The sequence below is a fragment of the Gadus chalcogrammus genome, chromosome 14 (genome assembly GCF_026213295.1).
Source record: "Gadus chalcogrammus isolate NIFS_2021 chromosome 14, NIFS_Gcha_1.0, whole genome shotgun sequence".
NCBI lineage: Eukaryota > Metazoa > Chordata > Actinopteri > Gadiformes > Gadidae > Gadus > Gadus chalcogrammus.
The window spans coordinates 7,093,318-7,120,310 of NC_079425.1; the positions used below are offsets into that span (position 1 = coordinate 7,093,318).

Sequence of the window (26,993 nt, forward strand, 5' to 3'; positions counted from 1 at the left end):
CCGAACCTTTCAGCAGGGGGCTTAACAACCTCACCAGCTGACGATCCTACCCATCAAAAAACAAAAACAGAGGGATGCAGATTTCCGTATCTCCTGGCTATGCACTAACCTGGCCAGGAGTCTGCCCAGCCTCTGTCTCTCCTCCACGGAGTAGCCGGGCCAGTCCTTCTGTACCAGCCTGTAGAAGCCGTCCCTCACCAGGTAGCCGCTGTCCTTGGCACTCAGCCTGGCCACCTGGAAGACATTCACACACCGGTCACATCCTCCACCTCCTCTCCTCATGTAATCACTTCATCCCAAGGCCCTCCTCTGGTCCGGGAAGCGGACGTCAATAAGCATTCTGGGTACCAAAACATGGGCTTCAACGTAATAAAAAAAAGAATAATTATACAATTGAACCGATTTTTTAATCACGTTCCTCATGACTGGGCTGAAACAACACGATCAAAGACCCTTACAGTGGAGTTTGTCGAGGCTGCTTTCTATCCACGGACGCTCTTCCTTGTCTTTTAACCTCTCCCGCTCCTTGTCCTTGTGCTTTTTGGACTTCTTCTTCTTGTGCTGGTTGCTGGCGAGTGTCTGGGGCTGGCCAGCATCAGGGCCGGCTCCCTGATGGCCAATCGGGGCGGTGGGGCCCTCTTTCCTGGCGTCTGGCTCCAAGGGGGAGCCGAACAGTTTGTGAACGATTGGGAAGCCATTTTGACCGGCTACCACTTGGCTCTGAGCTGTGGTCGCCTGGATCTCAGTCTTAGTGGGGAAGCTGGGGTCAGAGACAGCAGGGGTCTGGCCTAGGCCTGATTTGATCTTTGTCATGTTGGTGGTGCTTGTCACGGGAAGCGGGGGGCGGAGCCTCACGTCTGACGCTAGCCTAGCCTCAGCTAGCCTCGCGTCCGTTAGCCTGCCGTCCGCTAGCCTGCCGTCCACTAGCCTGGGCTTCTTGAGCGCCCCGCTGTCCTGCGGGTCTGAAGGCACTGGGCGTTTCTGGGGAGAGAAGAGAGAAGAAAGGGAGAAGGAAAGAAGGCGAGTGAAAAAGGAGAGAGAGAAATAAGTAAAGTGGAATAGTGGAAGAAAGTCAGAAATAAAGAGACAGAGAAAAAAGGGAATAGAGAGAAAAGAAAGAACAATCAAATTAACTAGCAAACAAATTAATAAATAAATGAGCAAGGGAACAAATTAACAAAAGACAAAGAAATATTAAAGTTTGAGAGACGTACCACTGTTCGATTTTTGGCTGTGTTGGGATTCTGCGTGGGATTCTCGGAGGTCTTCTGACGGGATGGGCTGGGGAGGGAAGGTCGTGATTGGCTGATGTTCTGCATGTGCACCTTCCTGTAACAAAGACGATAACAACACGCATCACACTATTGGCTGTGTTTGCTGTGCCTTATTGCTGTTTTGGGGAAAGTCTGAGAATTTAACGGACTACAGTGGGAAATGCACCAAGCCCCGTATTTCGACACAGGCATGACGTAACGTTTACATTTTTGTTTGCAAAGCGGACGCAAGGAAAAGCATGTGGTTCCTGGACCAAAGCCTGCCTCGCTTATTTTGACTTAACAACTTTACCACAAAAATATTTCATCACTTAGGAGATAATTTTTCCACCACGACTGACAGCGATGCTTCCCTAAGGTTGAACTTAGGGACTTGGAATAGCATTGGTACAGGTAAGCTGCAGGTACCCATCAAAAACAAAAAACAAAAACAGAGGGATGCCGATTTGCGTATCTCCTGGCTCTGCACTAACCTGGCCAGGAGTCTTCCCAGCAGCTGTCGCTCCTCCTCGGAGTAGCCGGGCCAGTCCTTCTGTACCAGCCTGTAAAAGTCGTCCCTCAGTAGGTAGCCGCTGTCTTTGGCACTCAGCCTGGCCACCTGGAAGACATTCACAGACCGGTCACATCCTCCACCTCCTCTCCTCATATCATCACTTCATCCCTTGGCCCTCCTCTGGTCCGGGAAGCACTGAACCACTTAGTAGCAGACATGTGGGGACGGAGCAAATATTTAAACAGAACATTGCGGATGAATAAAGATTATTCATTTATTTACTGTTGAGTTTAGTGAACATTCGCTGCGGATTTTTGCTCATGAATTCAACCATAAAACAAACAAAAGCTTCTAAATAGAGCACACAACACATGGGCTGACTTTTTCCCCATCGCGTGTTGCTCTAAAAAAACACACAAAGTGGTTCCCACAACACAACATAACCCAGCTTTGATCCTTCAAATGAGCCCAACTAGTATTCTTCGAACCATGAATAATGCAGAAAGTGTAACATGCATAATATCCGGATAATATGTCCCTCTTCTCTATTAAAAGGCATGATATTTTTATTTGTGACTTCAAAAAGAAAGAGTTGCTAAGACTTAGTGGGATTCAGTCTTAAGCTGCCTTAACAGAGAAAATACGCTCGTTCAAATGTATCACAGATTAAACTAGGGGTGACCTCGAATCTCCAACACGTCAAATATTCAAGAGAAAGGAATCAAGCCAACGTCAACTTCAATAGGGTACTAAAGTCAAAACGTCACGTTGTCCTGGCAACCGGATTTTCAGTTCTAAACAACCAAACGAGAAATTGCGTTTTCAATGCTGCCATGTGTTGTTTATTTAAAAATTAAAATAAATCAATTTCAAGAGGTGAAAATCACTACCAATCGAAACATGTTGAGGCTTTTATGTGTTCCCCTTTGGTATTCAAAAGAAAAGTTTGAAGACGTTACTTTAGTTTTTTTTCTTTTATATGAAGACAATCTATTCTCAATATTACTTACATCATTGGTAAATCAAACTCGCAAATCAATTCGCAAAACATCTTTATTTTTCTATATAGAGTTCGTGTGGCATAGGATTTCGCATGGTTAATTTGGTTTGTTTAGAACCGAATATCGGTTGCTACGGAAACGTGATGTCACACTTTAGTACTCTACAGTTGAATCGTCTTGGTGGGAAAATGGCTCAACAGTGGGACATTGCGTTTGAAGAATGGGATTGCCCAATGAGTAAGACCTTGGCATTGCTTGGCTTCTAGAATATCCTTTATGATATACAATGTTTTTCTGTGGGGGATTGGTCTTTTTAATTTCTAAACAATTAAATGCAAAAAATAAAGTAAAATGCATACTATCTCACCAGCAGCTGTAATGTTTCCTTCCTTCTGTACTAGTGCATTTTCGCTGTTATGATAAATTTAATGATTCTGGTATGGTGACTGGTACATTATCATGTAATGTAAATATGTAATCGGATGAAAACTGTTCGATTTCATAAATTCATTAATACAATTGCATATAATATTAGAATATATTATAGTAAGCTTATAGTAGCCTATATTTTCTGTCAAATTGAATAAATATGTCGTCATATAGTGGAAAATAAATCAGTTTGTTAGTAGCTATGGGAAACCCTTAAATGCAAATTGATTATTTTAAAAGTAACCCAAATTTGGTATCATTGAGCCGCATAAAGAATGATCAAAGATCAATTATTCACCAGTATTCCACAACGTCGAGAAAACCAGTTTGGCAATGTCAAAGCTTAGCCAAGGACACCTCTAATAAAAGCATGACAGAACTATAAGAGAGAGAGAGCTAGACAAAGATAGACCCACAGAAAGGTAGAAAGCCATAGATACACACATAGTCTGACCTAGATATACAAAGTGCCAGAGACAGACAGACATGGGGAAACAGATAAAGAGAAAGATAGACGGAGAAAGATAGACTGACAGACAAACAGACAGACGGACAGACGGTCTCACAGTCTGTGTGAGGACGCTTTAACCCCTGGTCTATTGGAGCCAGATTGCCTTTCTCTGAGGACATCAATCTGTGGGAGGTCTTCTGACAGAGCAGACCCGCCCTGCAGCAGCACTACCTCACAAGAGGTCATTACACAGCTGACCTAATTACACACACTGACATCTACACACACACACACACACACACACACACACACACACACACACACACACACACACACACACACACACACACACACACACACACACACACACACACACACACACACACACAGACTTGCACACAGACACACAGACAAACACACACACAGACAAACACACACTGATGTGAACAAACACACACATACGTACATACACAGACTTGCACACAGACAAACACACACACAGACAAACACACACTTACTGCTGTGTGCAGTCACATTCACATACACACACTGACGTGAACAAACACACACACACACGCACACACACTGACTTGCACACAGACACAGACACACAGACACACAGACAAACACACGCACACAGAAAAAAACACACTTACTGCTGTGTGCACTCACTCACATACACACACTGATGTGAACAAACACACACACAAACGCACATACAGACAGCCACACCCACATATGTGAATGAAGATGCCCCATATCCATACTCAAACACAGCAAAAACACCACAAAAACACCAGAGAAAAATATGCACAGAGAAAAACCTTCCTCTTACTCACTCTCTGTTTTAACTACACCGACCATCGCTGGTAGTTTGAAACTCGTGCAGTCGTACAATAGTAGCAGATACATTCTTTCCATGTTGTGTGTGTGTACAAAATAACACATTTACAGACACACACACACACTGAGATACATCCCCTCACCACCCCCCCCCCCCTCCCACACACACACAGACACACACACACACACACACACACAAACACACCGCACACACACACATACACTCACACACACACACAAGCACACACACACACACACACAAAAAGCATACACACCTCGTCGAGCACGGGGCCCAGGTCGGCCTTGTCCCGGGGCGGGGCCCTCTCGCGGTCCAGCCATAGCAGCAGCTCAGGCTTGCGGTAGGGCTTGAGGGCCAGTAGGTGGATGACCCGCTCCTTCAGGGGCCGCTGGGTCACCACCCCTGGGGCCCCGGGCGGCCCTGGGGCCCTCCGGTTGGGGGGGGAGTGCTTGAGGAGGCCATGGTCTGGTGGGGGTGCGGTGGCAGGGTACAGGACCGGCCTCTTGGGGAACTTGACACATTTATCTGGAAGGTAGGGAGAAATGTTGGGTTTTTATGAATGAGCGGGAATAGGGACAGCCCCGCAAGCTTTCTCTTAGAAAGACAAGCCTGCTGTTGAAGCAGGTTAAGATTTAGAGCTGAACGATTTGGGGAAATAATCGAATTGCGATTATTTCAACCAATCATGCGATTGCGATTTAGAATCACAATATTGTCGCACAATATTGTGATTTAGAATGTGATTCTTCTTTCTAAAGCTCCTTATGTTCTGTATTATTCACTAAACAAGCAATACATTTACATTTACATTCAGGGCATTTAGCAGACGCTTTTATCCAAAGCGACTTACAATAAGTACATTTGTCATAATAAATAAATAAATCATTCTACGGTATGACCAACACAACATTGAGAGCAACATATAAACTGCTCTTTCCTTTAGGCCAGGCCTATGTGTTGAGATGAATTGATGCATGAATTTATATTATAACAGCTTTATTTAACTATTGAATTGTAAAAGAAAAAGAAATACGAATCGAACTGATCCCAAGTCAGTTACAGTAACAAATGTGTTTGGTTAAAAGTAATTTTTATATTAATCACAGCCTTTGCGATTTGCTAATCGCATTTTATTACATTGCGATGTCGGTTTAAATTTGATTAATCGTTCAGCCCTAATTGTATTCATACAATTGTATTCAAATGCTGAAATTTCATACATTTCACAGCGACAGCCAGAGACAAACAACCACATTGGCAGTCTATGGGGCTGATGTGAGATTAAAGGGATACGCCGAGATATCTGTAAATGCCCAATGTGTTAAAAATAGTAGCTTATTCAAAACAATTGCCAGTAACAACGCAATCTTTTATCGTTTATCTGCAAACCCACAAATAATTTGTGAGCATTTTCGGTGCTGGGTTCATCAGGCTACCGGGGATGTGCCGCTGGCGCAATTATTATTTCAGCTGCTTCTTGCTGTGTCGTCTACGCTGACATGTCAGCTGCGCATCGCGGCTAGCCTAATCATCACTGTGCCGAAAATAGTGCTGAATTATTGGCAAACCCGGGACACATTGGAAATCGTTGGAAATAAATTCAAAGTGTACTACCCTCACATTAATAGCAACTCTGTAAGTCAACAGAGACGGCAAATGGAACGAAAATCGAACCCAACCGACTCCTCTTTTTGACGCCTAATGATGAATTTGGAAAAACACGACTTTAAGGCTGAGAGTGCAATCATTAAAACTATGTACATCTATAATATATACACGAAGGGGCGAATCGCCTCTCAAGTGTAAAGGCTTAGGTATGGTTGGACGTTGACACAACACAAGGGGGTTCACAGATCCATTACGTCCTTGGGGACCCTCCTTGCATCCACCGCAAGGACCTGACAAGTGCCTCCCAAAAATTGCGTTGAGAAGACGCAGCAGCAGGGGCTGTGATCGGTCCGCCAACTAAAACCCGCCGCAGAACCAAAAAAGGTTCACGACTGCGTCAAAAAGTCTGCGTGGTCATTGCGTTGCGTTTGATTTCAAACCATAACTACGCCTTAAGTCAACTAACCAAATCTGTTAGGGACTACCCTGAAACAACTTCAACTGCACATCCGTCATGAGGCTAGGCTAGGCTAAGGCTAGGCCACGGCAGGCTTCTGGCACACACAGCAGGGCCAAGGGAGATAGACATCTCTCTGCGTTAATCCCTTTACAGGGTTAAGCTGTGCTTTGAAGGTCAAAGGCTGGGCCTTCTTTCTTCAACGACAACGAGAATGCGTTGACGTACGTCAGATAAGGCACCGTTACCTTTCTCCGTAAATCCATACCGAAAACACATCACAAGTATAACAGCTGTGTCAGGGTTGGGAAGAATGTGCGCTATGAGTCAGGACGTGTCTGAAAGTAGCTGTGGCCTATTCTCACTTACTACCCCCAGGCAGGGGGGGGGTCGAGAACGTTCAAGAGCTGGTGTTATTAGATATGTCCTGTTAGCACGCATGTTGCTAACTCATAACCAAACACTACGACCAAGGGTTGTTACACAATAGAGCTAGACAGACGGTTCCAAACCCTGAAGCAGGAGCCTCTCTCACTCTCTCTCTCTCTCTCTCTCTCTCTCTCTCTCTCTCTCTCTCTCTCTCTCTCTCTCTCTCTCTCTCTCTCTCTCTCTCTCTCTCTCTCTATGTCTCTCTCACTCTCTATGTCTCTCTCCCACTCTCTCACTCTCTCTCTCTCTCTCGCTCTCTCTCTCTCTCTCTCTCTCTCTCTCTCTCTCTCTCTCTCTCTCTCTCTCTCTCTCTCTCTCTCTCTCTCTCTCTCTCTCTCTCTCTCTCTCTCTCTCTCTGTGTGGCCATCTCTGTCTCTCTCTGTCTCTCTCTCTCTCTACTAACTGTCTGTGTCTGTCTCTCCACCGCTGGCTGCAACGTCTAGACGCACGGCAAGATACAATATTGCATTACCGTGTCAAAAGTGAAGCGGGGAGGAGGAGGGGGAAAGGGAGGGGAGGGGGAAACGGCCTGCCGATGCATGTCTTCCTGAAGATTTTATTTGCTCATTGATCTACTGGAACCCAGGTGTTCAGAATCCAATGATAAGATCAATGCGGAGGACCAGACTGGCAGGACCGCTTCCACAGTATAAAGATATGGGATATAGGGAGCTTTGAAGGACAAGAGTTGTGCTGACCTATGCTGAACTTGAGACAGAAAATATATGAAGCCACGAGAAATTATATGCTAAATGCCCGTTTGCACAAATACATGTAAATTATTTCACAACGTGGATTTCCTTTTACACTGCACAGTTCATACCGCAACCCTACCGAAAACCTGTGTGTTGTGGGCGCCCCGTGGTCACCTGGTAGAGCGTGTACCGTTAAGGCCCAGTCCTTATTGCAGCGCCCGGTGTTTGATTCCGGACCGTGTTCCTGCCTGTCCTTTGCTGCTAGTCTTCCCTGCTCTCGCCCATGCCTTCCTTTCCTTTCTACTCACTTTATAATAAACAGGACAAAACCTATATATATAGACAATATTTAAATTGTCGTATCATTTCAACAACTTCATTACCACAAGTTATATTCAAACCGCTTTAATCTTTACCTGGTTCAAAAATCTTTACCTGTTGAAAAGAATGAACAAAACCGACATGTCACATGACCCAGTGGACCAATAGGACGGCAGAGCCTTACTGGGATAAGTGGCTCCGGGCTTGATCTCGATGGCCGAGCGGCTCCAGCTGTCCTTCTCCACCTGGGACACCCTCTCCCGGGTCATCTGGTAGGAGTCATCGGTGGCGCACACCGTGATCTTGTCCTGGATGCTGCCCTGGCCCTCCAGCTGCTCCCTGCCCTCCCTGTGGGAACCAAACCAACAACACACGCCGCATAAGGTCCCTGGTGGGTGGCTGCCCTCTGGCTGAAGACAGCTAGCTCCCCTGCCACACACGCACGCACATAGACAACTGAGACACATACGTATACACACACACGCACGCGCGCGTACACAGGCACACAACAAACCCATACACACACGGACAGACACAGACACAGACACACACACACACACTAGCACACGACACACACACCCACACGTATACACAGACCAATGCGCACACGCAGAGACGAAATCCCAAACACACACACTCACACACACAACTTACACACTGGTCAAGTTCTGAAGACACAAGCTACACACCGGCAGCCAAGGGCTAGCATGGGATCCCACATAGCATATTTGTCTCTGTGGTGAGAGCTGGCTTAGGCAGGCCTGTGCTTATGTTAAGTCACCGTACGGATATAGCCCCCGCAGCTAGCCAGTTCAAAGAAGGATATTGCCCCAAGGGAAGGCAGTGGGATTAGCCAGGCTCCTGCCATCAGGGCACGACACAAAGTCTATCTCCAATCAAAGTGAAAACTGATTAAAGGAGAGTGATGTGATGTGTAGGACTTCCAAGTCTGGCACCTCTGTTAACATGGGTCTCCCTCGAGTAAGTTAACACTCCTGTTTGCATGAGTGTTACCAGTTAGATCCGCCCCTCGATCGTTTCATAGTAGTAGTAGAGTAGGAGTTGTAGTAGGAGTTGTTGTAATATACATTGGATAGCAACATAGCTAGCAACAGCTATATATATTTGTTTTCAGTGGAGAGAATAAAAAGATCTTAAACTGGAAAATGTCCTTTAAAGCAATTTAGTCGGAAGACGTTTGATTTGTGCAAAGCACCACATTCTCCCAACGTCCGAAAGCAAATTTCTCACGTTGCACTTCCGAAACTGAACATTTCAGGGAAAACCCCAAACATTCCCAAATGCTAGACCTTGTCCTTTAATTGAGGTGAGGCAATCAGGGAAGGAGCACAGAAGTACAGAAACCTCTGTCTGCGTTTTCCCAGGGGGCCACAGGGCAGGACAGCGAGACCCAGTGTTTTGTTACTGTCTCTCAGTGCTCCCACGTCCAGAGCCCAGACCGCAGCGAGACGTCGGGTTTTGCCCACATGCCACTACAGAACTATGGAGCCACTGACCCATAGAGACCACGCCTGTCATTATGGGGTCAGATCTGACCAGGTCAAGACATATGTACTGTGACCCAAGAATACCCCAAATCACCATTTCACAACTGAGTGATTCTTGGTGTCCCAAAAATATATATATTTTACCGATCGATTCAATGACTAGAAAGTTAAATGTCATAAGATATATTTTGGTTACAAAATAGATTGTTGGGCTTTTGATAATCCTGTCCATGGCAGGTTCGACATTCTGGGGTGAATGTGTATTATGCATGCATTGCTCAAGTCCTCCTAGCTGAAGTTCACTTATCAAGTGTCTACACCTGCCGTCACACACACATTCTTACAACATCTATTCTACAAGTTTCACATCAATCCCAAAACAAATATAGCGCATTTAACAAAAAGTGTGTTCATCTTAAAGGCGCAGTCCTTTATTCTGACATACCTACTCTGATCTCCGTTCAGCAGTGTTCCCGTGGTGGGGACTTTAATCACAAATTATATTTGTGATTATTCTCCCCCTCCCCCGAGAGAGCTGTTTGTGGTCTAGCGGCTAAATTGCTTTAGCTGTGGATGTGACGGCAGTACCTGGACACATATTGGTGGATGCAGTCAAAGCTGGCCTGGGGCTGGTCCTTGCTGTCGCTGGACAGGTAGAAGGAGAAGAGACGCAGGGTCTCGGCGGTCTCAGCAGCAGGGGCCGGGATCTTGATGAACTAAAGGAGAGAGGAACACAGAGAGCAAGGATATGTTATAGTCCCATTCTGCCCATTTCTAAACGTCATGCATTGGGCGCTTCGATACGAAGCCTCTCGCAATAAAGGGTTAGGGCCTACGTTTCTTAGCACGGGAGGCCCACTGAGAACCAAACCCTTCACTTTGCCAGGAGAATACCCTGCAGGGACCAGTCGAGCTACACAGGACAAACACACAAATGCACGCCCACACGCATGGTCATCATTTAATGGAATTTATTTAAATCGAGGTTAAAATCAGAAAAGATATATCCTTAAAATCTAAATATGACATTTGAAACGTCAGAGAGAAAGATTTAGACCATGCTTTACGCCTCCATATACTTTGTGCTTTTTGTGTATTTTGTAGAAATAGTGTGAAGTTCCCCATAGTTATAATATTATATAATATTATGTGGAATATTTATCACCCGGCCCCGGTTCACACTCTGGCTAGCCTGCAGTGTTTCTGTTATTTAACTGACAACAGATTGGACTTGTGTATCTTTTATCGTTGCTCCTCTCTGGCAGTGCATCATACAGAAACAGGACAAACTCCAACTGACTTGTGTGCAAATCATGCTCTGGAAACGCACACACACACACACACGTTGTTGGCACTGAGGAGAGTCCAAAGTTTCTCCGGCCATGCCTCGTCAACTCACTGTCGAAGTCAGATATTAACAAAGACTGTGTTATGTTTTCGTGTGTTTGTATATCTCATATATTGTCCTGATTTAGAGTCGAGGACTGGACAATGTGGCGGTTAACCCCACCCCGACCTGCCAACCCCCCCCCCCCCCCCCCCCCCTCACACACAGCATTATGCCCACATGCAGATGGAAAAACATATGCCACGCAGACATTCAGAACGACACACACACACACTCTTATGAACAAACACACACACACTTATGAAAACACATATGCCACATACATAAGCACATGCAAGCACACACACACGCCATACAAACATAGGCCTGCAAACACACAGACACACATACAGACTTATGAACACACACATGCAACACAAACATATATGCCTGTAAACACACACACACACACACACACACACACACACACATACACACCAGGGATGGAAATTAACTTTTTTGCCAACCAGCCACTCATCTTTTTTACCAGCCACTTTTTATACGCTATATATATTTTTAATATATGCGTACATTTTAAACAATATAATAGTAACAATAGATAAGAAAAGTGTTTTTCATACGCATCTTTTTTTCCATCAGAAGTGATTTTTACTGTAAGTAGGTGCTACCAAGGAACTGAGTTGAAAACGTTACACTCTCACCGCATATGATGAACAATACACAGGTATCTGCCATGTTAAGTCATGTTTATTTCAAAGGTGTTACGATGACAAGTTTGGGGATAATTCATCGATACAAAGTATTTTCAATAAAAAACAAATTGACATATTAACAATAAAACAACATGCATGGCTACACCATCATAAGTCAATTTGTTTTTCTATATTTACATGTGACTGCATACAAATATGTCCACAGACATGGTGGCTAACATATAATAGTAAGCATTATTGGCCCTTAACACTAATATTCAGAAAAAACACTGCCTCAAAAGGCTATTGGCTTAAGCAATACAAGTAGAGGCATATACTTGAACTTTATACCCTGAAATTGTAAACGTTGCAAACGTTCAAAAACATAATTATATATTTATGTGGCATTCAGTCCAATGCTGAAAATATATCTGTGGCATTCAGTAGGCCAATGCTGTGGTAAAGTGTGTAAAGTATGACCAAGTGTTTCTTTCTGTTCAATAGTCTAGATAGAACTTTATCAATCCCCTGCAGGAGAAATTTGTTAATGTTTATCCCTATAAAACAATAATGGTAAAAAAAATAAGGAATCTCCCACTTCCGGCTTCCATGAAGGAGAACCAAACTAATTCATATATTAGCGTTCATGCAAATCTAGCATTAAAGGTTAATTTAAGGAAGTTCTCTCCAGTCCCGCTGAAAGTAGTTCGCTAGTAGTAGTGCTTTAATTTGCAGTTTCAGAGAATTTGAGAAATCTAAATGCTGACTCAATTCTCAGAATTCTGACACTGCAAATTATTGCGCGCTACGACTAGTGAACTACATTAAAAAAAAACTCGACACCGCGACCAGGTGACAAATGACTGGTGAGAACCTTCTTAAATGAACCTTTAATGCTGGATTTAATTATCAGAATTCAGATTTTATCCAAGTATTCTGACTTTATTATCAGAATGCTGAATTTTATCTCACAATTCAGACTTTATTAGCCTATTCGATTTCTTAATTAAAATTCTTGTGATGAATAATCTGCATTTGTACAGTCGATGTGCAGCACTTTAATTCCAGTCAACTTTTTTTTTCTAACACCAGCACTTCCACAACTATGCCCATGTTCCTGACTGCTATATACAAAACCATTTATAGCGCATCTACTTTTCTTCTGGGTAGTGATAATCGCCCTAAGTGCAGCTTTAATGTGGGCTCTGATTCTGAATGAATGCCGCTGCTGAACTGTGTGAATAAATAAAGGGAACTGAAATCTAAAGAAGACACGTGGTTTTGATGTACCGGTGAATTCCAGCTGTAAGTGGAACATTGCTGCCATCAGGGGAAATTAATGTAGCCTAGGCCTATTGTAAGTAGCTTTCTATTCCTTGTTTTTTTGTTGAACATATCCATTTGGTATGACAATAGATACTGAATATTTCTTCATGTGGAGAACCGCTCTAGATTCCCCCACCCCCACACTTCCTGTAGAAACCTATGGTGTAAACCGAAAAGCCCTCTCAACCACAAAATGTTTGAGTCACTTCTATGGAAGTAAATCTGTGCCATCGGATTTTGAAAATAAAAAGCCATTGAATTCTAAGCACTGAATATTTTACTTCCATACACTACTCCTTCGTCATGCTTAACTGATCATACCTCTCTCTCGTTGGTTACACAAATGTTACCATGGACTAGTGTTGGCTCGTTCGTTCGCGAACCGGTTCGAATGAACGAGTCTTTAGGACGAACGAACCGAACCGGTTCTCTCGTTCGTTCGTTCGCCTCGTTCACCATTCGATTCACCGGAAACTGGACTGAACGAACGAACGAGTTTCCGGTAGCACTAACTCCACTGAGTCTGACTGACTCAGCTGAGAACCGTGCAATGGCGTCCATTCCATGATGCGATTTACCGCTACCGGAAACCAGGCTGAACGAACAGCGGTGAATCGCATCATGGAATGCACGCCATTGCACGGTTCTCAGCTGAGTCAGTCAGACTCAGTGCTACCGGAAACTCGACTGAACTGGGAGGAGTCGTTCACGAATCGTATGTTCATTCAGCCTGGTTTCCGGTAGCGGTAAATCGCATCATGGAATGGACGCCATTGCACGGTTCTCAGCTGAGTCAGTCAGACTCAGTGGAGTTAGTGCTACCGGAAACTCGACTGAACGAACAAATATTATCCCGGATGTTGACTGTCGCAGGTCAGCAAGAGAGGCGTAGAAGAAGAAGGGGGCCGGATGTTGACGGTAATGGTTGTGGAACTGTGCAGCGCCGTATGACGAATGTATTAAGTATGCAAATTTGATCGGACCTGACGGGAAAGTATTACCCGACACAGTGGCGGGTGAAGTGACACAATTCACCCGCCACCATACAAATCCACCTGCAAATGGCGTGTGGCGGGTGTTAATTTCCATCCCTGACGCACACACACACACACACACACACATGCCACACGTGTTGACGTTATGCTGTTGTGTAACTTTAAATAAATCTCCCCCGGTAAGGTGGTGTTTTTAATGGCTGCTCCGCTGAGGGATCTGTACCATCCCCTGGCAGACCCACTGGAGCAGAGCGGGAGCTGGTACAACTCACACACACACACACACACACACACACACGCACGCACACACACGCGCGCACACGCACGCGCACACATATATACACAACTCCCACACATACTATCCTTTTGGACGGACGTACACACACAGACGCACATACACGCGCACACACACACACACACACACACGCACACACACACACACAAACACACATTCTATCCATGCAAACAGACACGCACACATACCTATCTTAATCACAGACATGCATGGCAATAAATTAATGCACATGGACACACACACACACACACACACACACACACACACACACACACACACACACACACACACACACACACACACACACAAACATAAATAAAAAGAAACACACAAACACACACACATATTTCACATTAACCTAAAAGGGGAGCAAGCCCACATGAAACCACCTCTTAGAGCATGTAGTGAATCTGAGCAGATGCTCACAGTCGATAAGGCGTGTGATGTAGGTCAGGGAAAGAGAGAAGTGAAACACAAACCCAGCAGGAGTCACTCCTCCTGCTCCTGCTAACCTCTCTGAGTTCCCTCCCTTCACTCGCTCCCTTCTTCTGGAGTAACAGTAGAAAGGGATGTGCCTCCCGTGCTCATCTCGACCACAGAGATGTGGACTTTATGCTCTTATCAGCCTGCTGCACATGTCATCACCTGCAGGCTCACTCTGGACAGCACACAGCAAGCGCACGCCCTGCTTCTCGTTCTTTAACTCTCTCTCTCCCTCTTCCTCTCTCCCTCTACCGCTCTCGCTACAGCTTTACCTATCGCTCTCTCAACCTCTCTCTCTATGCCTCTCTCTCACCCTCTCCCTCTTCACCTTTACCATTACCTATCGCTCTCGCACTCTCTTTCTCTAACTCTCTCTCTACTTGTTTCTCTCTATACCTTCATCTCTCTATTTGCCTTTCTTTTTACCTCTACCTCTCGCTATACCCTCTCTCCCTACGGCGCTGTTCACACCTGGCATTAACACGCAGCTGGGCAGATCCGATCCTATAAGTGGACAGCTTAGTGCAGGTGTGAATGCACCCCAGATGCTCTGAGGGCCGGGGTTAACCGATCAGATCACATGCGGAGATGGTTTGGCCGCATATGGCCTTATTCTTTGAGCTCTGCACATACTCATTTTAGCCGACGGCATCAATTAAACTTGAATCAAAATCATCAAACCGCGTGAGCTGGCATTGTCCACGACATCGGAACATTTTGAAAAACACATAGAGATATATCACGAGTGTGCTAAACATCTTGGACTATTTGGTTTGCAAGGAATAGACTCTGAATTGTTTGGATTTCTTCTTCTTCTTTATCATTCCCGGCAGCCTAGGCACATGAAAGTGCATTGCTGCCCCTGGCCGGTTAAATTTAACAATGCATTTGGTCCTTGCAATTGGAAGCGATGTACGTGTTTATTTGCAAATATAACTGGTAAGTGAGATCCGATCACAATTGGTCACTTGAGACGCAGGGGGAGACTAGTTCTAATGACAGGTGTGAACTGATAAACTTAAAACTGTCCAGTACTTATGATTGGATCAACGAAAATGCATGACATTGCCATCTGTGAACAGGACCTATGTCTCTCTCTCTCTCTCTCTCTCTCTCTCTCTCTCTCTCTCTCTCTCTCTCTCTCTAGCAGTTCTGCTCACTATCTGTAACATCTGTGTTCAGGCTGTTTACCTGCGTGACTGCAAATGACAAAAAAAAGTCTGCTTTTTACCCATTTCCCTGAAATGAAAGTTTAAATGATGTTCAGAAGATAGACAACAAATAAATCATACTTCTCATGAAAAGATTATACAGCGTTACAAATCGAGACAAATTGTCGTATGAAACTTTGGCACGTATAACCAACCCACCTATAAAATCATATTTGTGTTTCACAGTAAAAGCCAGAAAGGGTCAGGGAAGAGATAAACAAAGAACCCTCACTGTAAACACCAGTCCCCTGCTGGGCCTGTTGGGCGTCATTAATCCGACAACACCTACACATCTGTCAAAGCAATGTGGGTCTCCCCCTGTTTGTGACTTTGAAACCGTCGTGAAAGCACAAGGAACAGCTGGCACCGGGGCTTTTACACTGAAGGACCTTTTATTAAGAACTCTCTGATTGGAGAAAAACAATAAAATTCCACCCAAACCACCAGAACAAGAACAGAAGGTTTGAGGAGGACACAAAACAGAACTTTACAGGCAAAGGTTCGGGTCAATTTGCGTGATGTTTAACTGGTTCAGAAAGGGTCTTTTAGGTTGTGAAACTAAACCAGTTGTCCTGTTGGATCGCTTTTGTCTCGTTAGAAATGTTGAATACTCGTGCACTAGACCACAATGGTTCACAACATAGATCTTATTGCTCCCATTTGCATTTAAATACATCCATACACAGCTCTTGTTTCCCCGCATATAATAACATAAGACCCCACGCCTTTCTAATCTGTTTGTGAAGAAAAGAAACATTATTCTTTAATTAAAAAGAATGCAAAAGGGAATTCATTGCACGAAGAACCTTGGAAGCAAAGCTCAAATACCCTAAAGAAGAAAATTAATCTAGAAAATAAAAAACCCACTCCACACTGATACAGTTTAAAGTACGCTTGAGAAAAGGGACGTCACATAGGAACTAAGCTGTTAAAAGTTTAAGATCTTCAAGGTCATAAAAACGACAAAAAACTCATTCAAACACAACCTTGAGATCGTACAGAGCATGTCTATGCTAATCGAAAGTGTGCCTCCCCTACAGGGGAATTGTCTTTTCACACTTTGGTTACAGTGTCTCGGTTGAAACAATGCGAGCGCTTAAAAACTCACAACGGTTATTTTCTCATCTTTTTCTCTTATCGCTCATTAGTTAAATTTGCTTACAAGAGGTGAACTTGCATGCTATTAGTATAAGTGAACGCGGTTCTGAAGCCCAAATAAAATAGTATCAACACACATCTGATGATTTGTGGTGTTTGTGTATCGGGCCAGTGCACTGAAGCCTGCGTGGGAAGCAATGTTTGGCTGTGCCTTTTGGACGCCAGCGGAACATTACTATCAGAGAGAACTGGCATTGAATTCAAAAGGACTGCTTGAGCATGTCATCAAGCAACCTTAAAAAAGCAACTTAAAAAAGAACATTGGAGTATTTATCTGTGCCATGTCTGACAGATGAAAGACAGTGTAGGATTGTGTGAGAATTGCCAACACATGCTGACAGTGTTGCTGAGCTTTTTTTTCTTTTTTTTTTGCTTAACAAACACAGTCTTTATGAGGTCCAACACCAACAAACTATATACAATGAGATTCCCAATGTGAATATTATGCTTCAACAAGCTAACACCTAACATTTGATATCAGATCTCCTTATTGACCCGTGAGTCAACAGTTTTAAGATATCTTCTTCCTTACGGTCTAACCCTAATTTTGTATTTCATTTCCTTCATGGGAAAGCATATCGAACTTCCCTGTTTGTGAAATATGCCGCATTGATATAATATGTTTGACATTAAAAACATATATGCATGTGTTGGGTATATAGGAACTGTTTCACAGGCACGCACTATAGACCAGCTGTTACAAAATCCCCCTGTTGAACGCTGTGCCCTCAAACACTTCCTGGTATTAGCCAGTGCATTATCCGGTGACAGGTCTAGTTGTGAACCCAGCTTGGCCCATGCTGGGTCCACCACAACAAACACCCCTCCTCTCTTGTTCTCAGCCTCCCTAGCCCACAACAAAGGCCTGTAGCAAACCTCCCGAGAGCCACACAAGGAAACTCGCAGCGCAGAAATCTGCTACCACAAAGGACTTGGCACTTAAAGGGCCCAACTGACCATGGATAATGAAATATTTATTGCCTGCCTTTCAACTTAACTATTCAGGGAATCGAGGGGGGCCTGCATCTGATCGCGATACTGGGGATCACTCTAGGCAGATTTTGGATGAACAACTACTGTGAGGTTGCAAAAACGTCTGTGTCTCAGGTAGCTCATTTAAGTTATATAAGAGCCTTTAGGATCCCACACGAGTGGAGCTCTCCACTTAATTGCATTTGGAAGCTTAGGAATGAATTCCACCAGTCTTGGGAATGACGGACGACCTTAACAATGCTCAGTGACCCCCCTCTCTCCCACCCTACACACTCCTGCTCCACCCCCTCACCCTGTAGGCCAAAAGGCCAGCAAGTCGGTCAGACAAGAACAAGTGGGGTCAGGTGATTTAGGCTCAATCCCATTTCTACCCCTCACCCCCTTCCCCTTCCCCCTTCAAAACAAGGGGGAGGGGTAAGGGGTAGAAATGGGATTGGGCCTAAATCACTCAGCTTTTGTCCCAGTCTCAGCATTGAGCCGGTTCGTCTACTTTGTCCGCAGTGATCGTCAAGGTCTTTGTCATTTCGCCCAGATATGGAGTGACTTGTTTCTCAAAAGGTGTTTTCCAGAGCTTCCCATATGCGGGGGGACTCAAACAGCTGTCGACCAACCATGTGTTTCACTTAAGGACCCTTGTATGATAATAGCCCTATGGGAAGGCCAAAATGCAATTTGGGGATACTTTCATTCGAAGCACGAGGCCGGCCAGCATGCTCAAATGACGAGCCTGCAACGAGGCACAATGTAAGTGTCTTGTAGTGTTACTCAACCGTGACTTGTTTAAAATCAATTGCCCTTTGCAGCAAGACTTCCTGTGAATCGATGATGCAGATTCCCGGGAGCAAGAAGGCAGGCCTTTCAAAGCCTCCTCTGCTCCCTCCTCTGTATGTCTCCTTGATGACGGTCCTGAATTTTTCAAATGACAACCACGGTATTGCTGAGAACGTTTTGATCCTTGACTCCTCTGAACTGATACGGTCTCTCCAGGAAGGGCTAGTTGAGGAGCTACGCTGAAGTAGACCGATCGGACAAAACACAAAGCTGTGTTTGTTTTGTCATGGCGATCACCACACGCAAAGCTGCACGTGAACCCGTAATTACTGGGACAAATATTATGTGTTGCTGCGCAATGTAATTTGTTATCCCTCACACGCACGCAGGGGGTTGGGGGATGCTTAGCAGCTGATATGAACGAGGTCAGACTCGATGGAACCGTATCAAAGTTTAACTGCTTCAACTGTAAAGAACCGTCTCCAGAAAACATAACCCAGATTCCTAAGAAAATGTTACGCCAACTTTTTTTACGATAATCGAACTCCTCATCCTCATCCTCATCCTCATCGTCATCCGCTTATCCGGGGTCGGGTCGCGGGGGGAGCAGCTCAAGCATAATATAATCGAACTAAACTAAATTAAATGTGACTACAACAAGGTTCCTTGAGGGTTCTTAAAACGTTTCATGTAATTCCCGGAGAGTAAGCCATTATTATTGCCACCGTTACAGTAATACGCAGACTCGAAACTGGCAATGCGTTTGAGGTAGACCACTCCACCGTGCCTGCTCATAAGCAAAGTTAGCACCTGAGGGAATTCCACTGAAGTTCCCCTAATTAAGAGGACCAGGTCTATGGCGTGAGAGCGTGACAGAGGGGGAGTCTCACTTTAAAGGAAGAGCCTTTCAGAGTTTTTTTGTGGTTTTATGTAATTGCGAAGGCTAACCAGACAACGTCACAAAACCGAAAAAATAGTAATTGCTGTGTGGGTTCAAATTATCACCCAGTAGAGTGTAGTTATACGTATATAAACATATATATAGACTGTGCAAACTTCTGCAAAGAACAAGAACTTCAACCGCACATTCCCCCCCTCTCCAACAATCTCCACTCTTCAGCCCCATATGGGAGCAACCGAGAAAATCGATCAGTTTGTTAATGTCTGGGCAGCCTCAGCGAAGTGGATTGTATGTTCCCTGACCTCCTCCTCCTCCCACTTCTTTTGAACTCCTTCTCGGTGAACCGGAGAGTTCAGTGTTAACCCCCCCCCCCCCTCTCATAAAAATCTCCACACGTCCGTGAGACTGGGGGACCTGGAGGGGACCTGGAGGCGACCTGCGCTTTCCCTTTCCGGTGCCCTGTCGAACGATACGCGTCGATCGAAAAACGAAAAACTGTGAGAGACAAGTGTCGGCGTGGCGGCGGCGGCGGGTCTTGTGTTTCCTGCGCGCCCCTGGCTGACGGTGGGAGCGGGGCGTTGCGTCCATGCAGCCTATTGTTCGCCACATCCTCTGCAGCCCGGGTAACGGCCCTCTGGAAACAGGCGGTCTTTTGTTCTGGCCTCGGCGGCTCCCGAGTGGGACACGCCGTCGCTGTGCTTCCCCTCGCTGCCTTGTTTCTTATTATTTTATCAGGGAGATTGGATGAGAGGAAGGAGGAGGTGCAACGGAGAGGGGGGGAGGAGGGGGTGGAGACGAGAGAGGAGGAGGTGCAAGGGGGGGGGGGGGGGGGGGGGGGGACGAGGGACGAGAAGGGAGACAGAGGTGGCAGAGTGGGGGAGGGAAGGGGAGGAGACGAGGGAGAAGGGGGAGAGGGAGGAGATGGGAGGGAGGAGATGGGAGGGAGGAGATGGGAGGTAGAGGAGGAAACCGCGGTGGCGCAGAAAGGGGAGGAAAGGGGGGAGGTGCAGAAGGGGGAGGAGGGGGAAGGGAGAGGAGGTGTGGGAGGGGGGGGAGGAGGGAGCCAACCCTGTCGCCACCAGCGCTGTCTGCAAGCAGCGGGGGGTAAGTCACCCGAGGCCACGCTCTAATGCAGACTCTGTGACTCTCTTTGTGTTTCCGAGTGTGTGTCTATCGCCGTGTGTTCCTCCGTGCATGAATGCATGCACGTGTGTTTGTGGTGGGAACGCACGTGTGTGTGTGTGGGTGGATGTGGTGCATGTGCACAAGCTGAAAAGCATACATATGTGTGTGTGTGTGTGTGTGTGTGTGTGTGTGTGTGTGTGTGTGTGTGTGTGTGTGTGTGTGTGTGTGTGTGTGTGTGTGTGTGTGTTTATGTGTGTGTGTGTGTGAATCCAGCATCCTAAGCACATACAACCTTCTCTTCAAGTCTGCTCAGCAAGGGGTCATAAGCATTCCTGCCACTCATAAGATAGACGGGGTGGGGGGGGGTGTTCATAAGAACACCTAAGTGTTCTTATGAGTCAAACTTTTTAGCCGGTACATATGCGAGCCACACATTCACACACCCACACACACACACTCATACTTAATACCTTCACACTTAAACACACACACACACACACACACACACACACACACACACACACACACACACACACACACACACACACACACACACACACACACACACACACACACACACACACACACACACACACACACACACACACACACACACACACACACACACACACACACACACACACACACACACACACACACACACATTCATACCTTGACAACCAAAAACAGACATGAGCAGGCAGTTTCTAAGAAAAACACACGGGCATACGCAAACAAACACAAACACACACACCAACCCACACCGAGGCCGAGACACAGACCCACTCAGACATGGAGTCACCAGCCTCATCTGCAGCACACATCAGTAAACACCACCTCTCATCCTCCCATCAAACACAAAGGAGCCACAGGGTTCCCAGGGCCACAAGTCCTCACAGGCCTTTAGAGCCAGACCCCCCCCCCCCCCCTACCACACACACACACACACACACAAACACACACATTACAATGGCTCCTCTGGCCACCAGCGGCCACAATGAAGGACTGCCTCACAAAACACAATGTGTCTGTCTGTTTGTCCATCTCAGGGACTGACCGAGATGGACAGAGAGAGACAGAGAGAGACAGCAACACAGGGAGTGTGTCTGTCTGCCTTTGTGTGTGTGTGTGTGTGTGTGTGTGTGTGTGTGTGTGTGTGTGTGTGTGTGTGTGTGTGTGTGTGTGTGTGTGTGTGTGTGTGTGTGTGTGTGTGTGTGTGTGTGTGTGTGTGTGTGTGTGCTTGTGTGTGCGTGCATGTGTGTAGGGTGAAGGGAGACGATAGAGTGTGATATGAATAACCTTATGTATGACTGTGTGTATGTGAGTGTGGGTGGGTTTTATGGGACTGCCTGACTTTCTGAGCATGCATGCAATGTGCATGCATGCGTGCTGAACAAACCTGATCTATGTGCAAGTGTATTCGAGCATGTTGTATGTCCACACGTGCCTGTCAGTGTGTGTGAGTGTGTGTGTGTGTGTGTGTGTGTGTGTGTGTGTGTGTGTGTGTGTGTGTGTGTGTGTGTGTGTGTGTGTGTGTGTGTGTGTGTGTGTGTGTGTGTGTGTGTGTGCATGTCTTTGTGTGTGTATTCAACATGTGTGTGTGTGTGTGTGTGTGTGTGTGTGTGTGTGTGTGTGTGTGTGTGTGTGTGTGTGTGTGTGTGTGTGTGTGTGTGTGTGTGTGTGTGTGTGTGTGTGCTGAAAGTGTGTGTGTCTGCGTTTGTGTGCTCAGCGTGTGTTTGCTGAAAGGGCGCATGTCTGGGTGTGTATGTGTGCTGAACGTGTGTGGGTGTGTGTGTTGAGCGTGCACGTGTCTGGGTGTGTGCGAGCACGCGTATCCAAAGATCCCACAGTCAATCAGTCAGTGCTGTGAGCACCCTGGCAGGAGGGGGGGGGGGCACGCTGGCACGGGGAGATTAATGTGGAAGCCTTGGGTGGGAGACAGTGCATGTAATCAAGCCCCAGCCTGTAATCAGCCAGCCAGGGCTGCTCATTTGCAGGCTGGAAGAGGGCCTGTCTGCTGCCGGTGCTCCATGGCCCAGCAGGGTCGGTGGTGGAGGTGGCGGCGGTGCTGGTTGAGGTGTATGGGGATCGGTGGGGGTTGGTGGAGGTGGTTGTTTTGATGGGGAGGGCGGTGGTTGGTTATGGGGCTGGTGGTGTTGGTGGTGGTGATGGTGGTGGTGGTGGATGTAGTGGGGCTGGGGGTGGTGGTGGTGGTGGTGGTGGTGGTGGTGGTGGTGGTGGTGGATGTAGTGGGGCTGGTGGTGGTGGTGGTGGTGGTGGTGGTGGATGTAGTGGGGCTGGGGGTGGTGGTGGTGGTGGTGGATGAAGTGAGGATGGTGGTGGTGGTGGTGGTGGTGGTGGTGGTGGTGGTGGTGGTGGTGGATGAAGTGAGGATGGTGGTGGTGGTGGTGGTGGTGGTGGTGGTGGTGGTGGTGGTGGTGGTGGATGTAGTGGGGCTGGGGGTGGTGGTGGTGGTGGTGGTGGTGGTGGTGGATGAAGTGGGGATGGTGGTGGTGGTGGTGGAGGGGGCTGTTTTGATTGGGAGGGTGCGGGATGGTGAGGTGGTGGTAGTGGGGGGGGGTGTAGTAGGTGGAGGTAGTCGGGGGGGGGGGGGGGGGGGGGAGATTGAGGTGGTTAGAGAGAAGGCGGTAGAAGCAGGGTGGAGGATGGGGGTCCCTGGTAGGGGGGGGGGCTGGCTGATGGATAGATGGATGGTGGGAAGATGGAAAGGAAAGTGGAATGGGAGGGGGGTTGGGTGTGAATGGAGCAGGAGGGAGGGAGAGAGAGAGAGAGAGAGAGAGAGAGAGAGAGAGAGGAGGAGAGAGAGAGAGAGAGAGAGGAGATGAGGAGAGAGAGAGGAGAGCGGAGAGAGAGAGATAGAGAGAGAGAGAGAGAGAGGAGAGAGAGGAGAGAGAGAGAGAGGAGAGAGAGAGATGAGAGAGAGAGAGGGGGGGGGGGAAGTGGTGGTTGTGGAATGCTACTCACTCCCCCCCCCCCCCCCCCCCCCCCCCCCCCTCCCCTACCCTCCCATAATTCAAGGACACTCTGTCTCCTGCAGGTGCCTCAAGGCAGAACTGACAACTTCTGCAAATTGTGGGTCACTGTGCCCCACATGGGAACCCCCCCAGCGTTAACCAGATTGGTATCTTCTGTGGTAAACTATCAGATGCCAGGCCGTACCATTACATGCCTATAGATGGGAGGGCGGGGGGAGGACTCGGGGAAAACAAGTGTCCTTTCATGTCTCATTAGCTGGTGATGGGGGGAGGGTTGCACTCACATGAGGGAATTAGATGGGAACACGTATCCCAGCATGCCTTTCTGTGGTCTATATCTCGACGCTGCTTTAACGCAAACAAAGAAGAATGGGTGCTATTTGCCTTTTGAGTGGCTGTGAGCTTTTATCACGCTCTCACACGTTCATTAAATAAATATGAATGAAGATTTGGGGCACGAGATGGCCGTTCTCTGATAACACCGCAAAGGACGTAGCGTGCCTGGAACTGTTCAAATCTATAACACTGTAATCCCTCAACAAGTTCCCTCTTTGTGCTGAAGAAATGCAATGCCCACACCGATCAGGCCTGGCCACGCTGCTGTTGTCCTGGTGTGTTTACACAGCCCCGCTGAAGAAACAGCAGCACGGCATTGGGCCACTCGTCTCAGGAGAGTCACAGTGTGTGGACAATACTTTTTCACTTTACTCTCACCCACACTCACAGCCAAGACTCACAGAAACAACCTGTTCATGTACGCTGTTATCTTTCCTCCATTTTGTAATCAAGACAAATGTGCACAGTTCTAGAATATAGTCAATATATGGTCGTAAATACTAACACAGTGGTATAGAGAAATAACCATAGGAGATCCAGATCTGTACATTTAGTCCAAGGACAAAGGGTTTAAAAATGGCATTGGGAATATAATCCCTCCAGCGTTTTATCCTTTTTCAGGGTTGAATCAACAACTGGAGAGGCCTATCGCAGGAGACCTGGTGTGAGAGGAGCCGGCAGCAGGTTCCCAACCTGGGTGTGACCCGCAGAGGACAGAGAGCAGACCGCATTCCCCCCGCTGTTGTTATTTAAATGAGAGGAGAGGACGCAAGGGGGGCTCGGCCTACTGCAGACAGCACACACTCAGGGGATCTGAGCCCCTGCGACACACTGGGAGGATAAACACACGGAGCCACACACACCAGCACGCACACACACCAGCACGCACACACACCAGCACGCACACACACGCACCGACTGACGGTTCATAGAAAGAAAACAACAACACAGCCGTCAGAAGGGGAGTGGGTTGGCCACACACAGTGTCAACACGATGCACACACACAAACACACACACACACATACAGACACACACACACATCGCTACCTCAGAAACACACACTCAAGCAAAGACTCACATCCCTACTTCAAACTCCCGCATGCACACAGGCACAAACACACGCACACACACACACACACACACACACACACACACACACACACACACACACACACACACACACACACACACAGGTCTTCAGGGAGTGTGTTCTGCTCCAGCAGGTTAAAGGCTCCTACTACACAATGGGCAAAGGGGGGCTGGGCAGGAAGGAAGAGGAGGGATACAGAACCACACACACGTATGTAAACACACATGCAGAGATCAAACCTAAGCGACACCCAACAACACACACAACACATCCTAATTGCGTTCATACAGAAAGATCAAAACTTGAAACGAAAACACACACACACACACACACACACACACACACACACACACACACACACACACACACACACACACACACACACAGACACACACACACACACACACACACACACACACACACACACACACACACACACACACACACACACACACACACACACACGTGCTCTGTGGTCACAGTCAACTTCCAATGCTCGTGGTAACCTTAAGGGGAGGTTCATGGATGGTTCCCTGCAGCGCATACTGTAATGTAATCACGAGCAATAATCAGTTCAGCGTAAATCATTTATCTGGCTCTTTACATAACATGCCAATGTTAAACCGCTGCATGATATATGGTCTTGTGTGTGTCTGTGTGTGTGTGTGTCTTTGCCAATAGCAGGCTTGGTACCAGAGGGGAGCAGAAGTATCTTGATGGTGACTGGTTGATAGATGGGGTCGCCCCGAGGGTACAAGCACTCGCCAGCTCCAGAGAATGATCTGGGTGTAACATAACTATTGAAGGTGATACTTATTTGCCGTTGAGTAGATTCTGGTTGACTGGGGCTAGTGCAATGCAATGTCACATCGCAATGACTGCTTCCATTTTTTAAGCAAAGGAGTATCAGAAAGTTTGTTTACATGTTGGTAGAAAGCCATTTTTTTTTTTCAATGTTTACTCTTTAATCTTGAAAGATTTATGATTTTATGGTAAAACTACTCTCTCTTGAGTTCTCTCAATATGGGGAAGCATCACCAACAATAAATCCCACGAGGCAGGAGCCCTATTGATGATATAAACCAACAAGTTGAACATTTTATATTTTCATTTCATTCTGTTGAAAATGAAAACTACATCTGTGTATCTCCCCTGCAGACGTTTCATTCTTTGTGCTTTGAGCAGAGCTTCAGACCAGGGCACGCAACGATTCACAGCAGCTAATGAGAGTTATTACATTACATGTACTCCTAACTCTGCTCCCAGTGCAAGAGAAAACATGTCTCCTATAGGGCGACCCCCGCACTATGATACCCAGCATCCCTACCCTCCTCCTGCCCCTCTACTAGGGGGACACGGGCCGTGAGGCTCCCCCTGACCTTCTCCTCCACGTCTCCACGTAGAGGGTTGACAAGAAACTCGTCATTGAATTATTTGAGACTTGATGATATTGAATCGTTATAATGACATTGATCTCTGGGAGCCTGTAATATAGAAACCCGGAGACGGGCCAATTGTGGTTGACAGCACCTTTTGCTAATAAGCACTGCGAGAGCGCCTCGGGGAGAGCGGCTGCAGAGTGGATTGTTTTTGTAACGCTGCCAGTGTGCAGATGCACAAAACATTCCTTTACCGCTTGGAGGACGAGGGGGGAAACATAGGAATATTGAACCGTACTCCTTTTGCTTGAAACTATGAAGGTTGAATTCACTTGGCCACAGGATACCACTGTGTACTGAGTCAC

At 46.7% G+C, this 26,993-nt stretch overlaps 1 protein-coding gene across 1 annotated transcript in view; it reads right to left on the bottom strand.

Moving 5' to 3' along the window:
• Positions 1-26,993, bottom strand: part of LOC130403324 (RNA polymerase II elongation factor ELL-like) — a 41,250-nt gene that overhangs the window by 7,890 nt on the left and 6,367 nt on the right. Inside the window, exons 3-9 of the mRNA XM_056607630.1 lie at positions 10,117-10,244; positions 8,205-8,368; positions 4,767-5,035; positions 1,748-1,872; positions 1,215-1,329; positions 459-981; positions 110-234 (exon numbers count right to left, since the gene is read on the bottom strand). Of these exons, the coding sequence (XP_056463605.1) occupies positions 110-234; positions 459-981; positions 1,215-1,329; positions 1,748-1,872; positions 4,767-5,035; positions 8,205-8,368; positions 10,117-10,244 (1,449 nt within the window). The remainder of the gene's footprint in view (positions 1-109; positions 235-458; positions 982-1,214; positions 1,330-1,747; positions 1,873-4,766; positions 5,036-8,204; positions 8,369-10,116; positions 10,245-26,993) is intronic.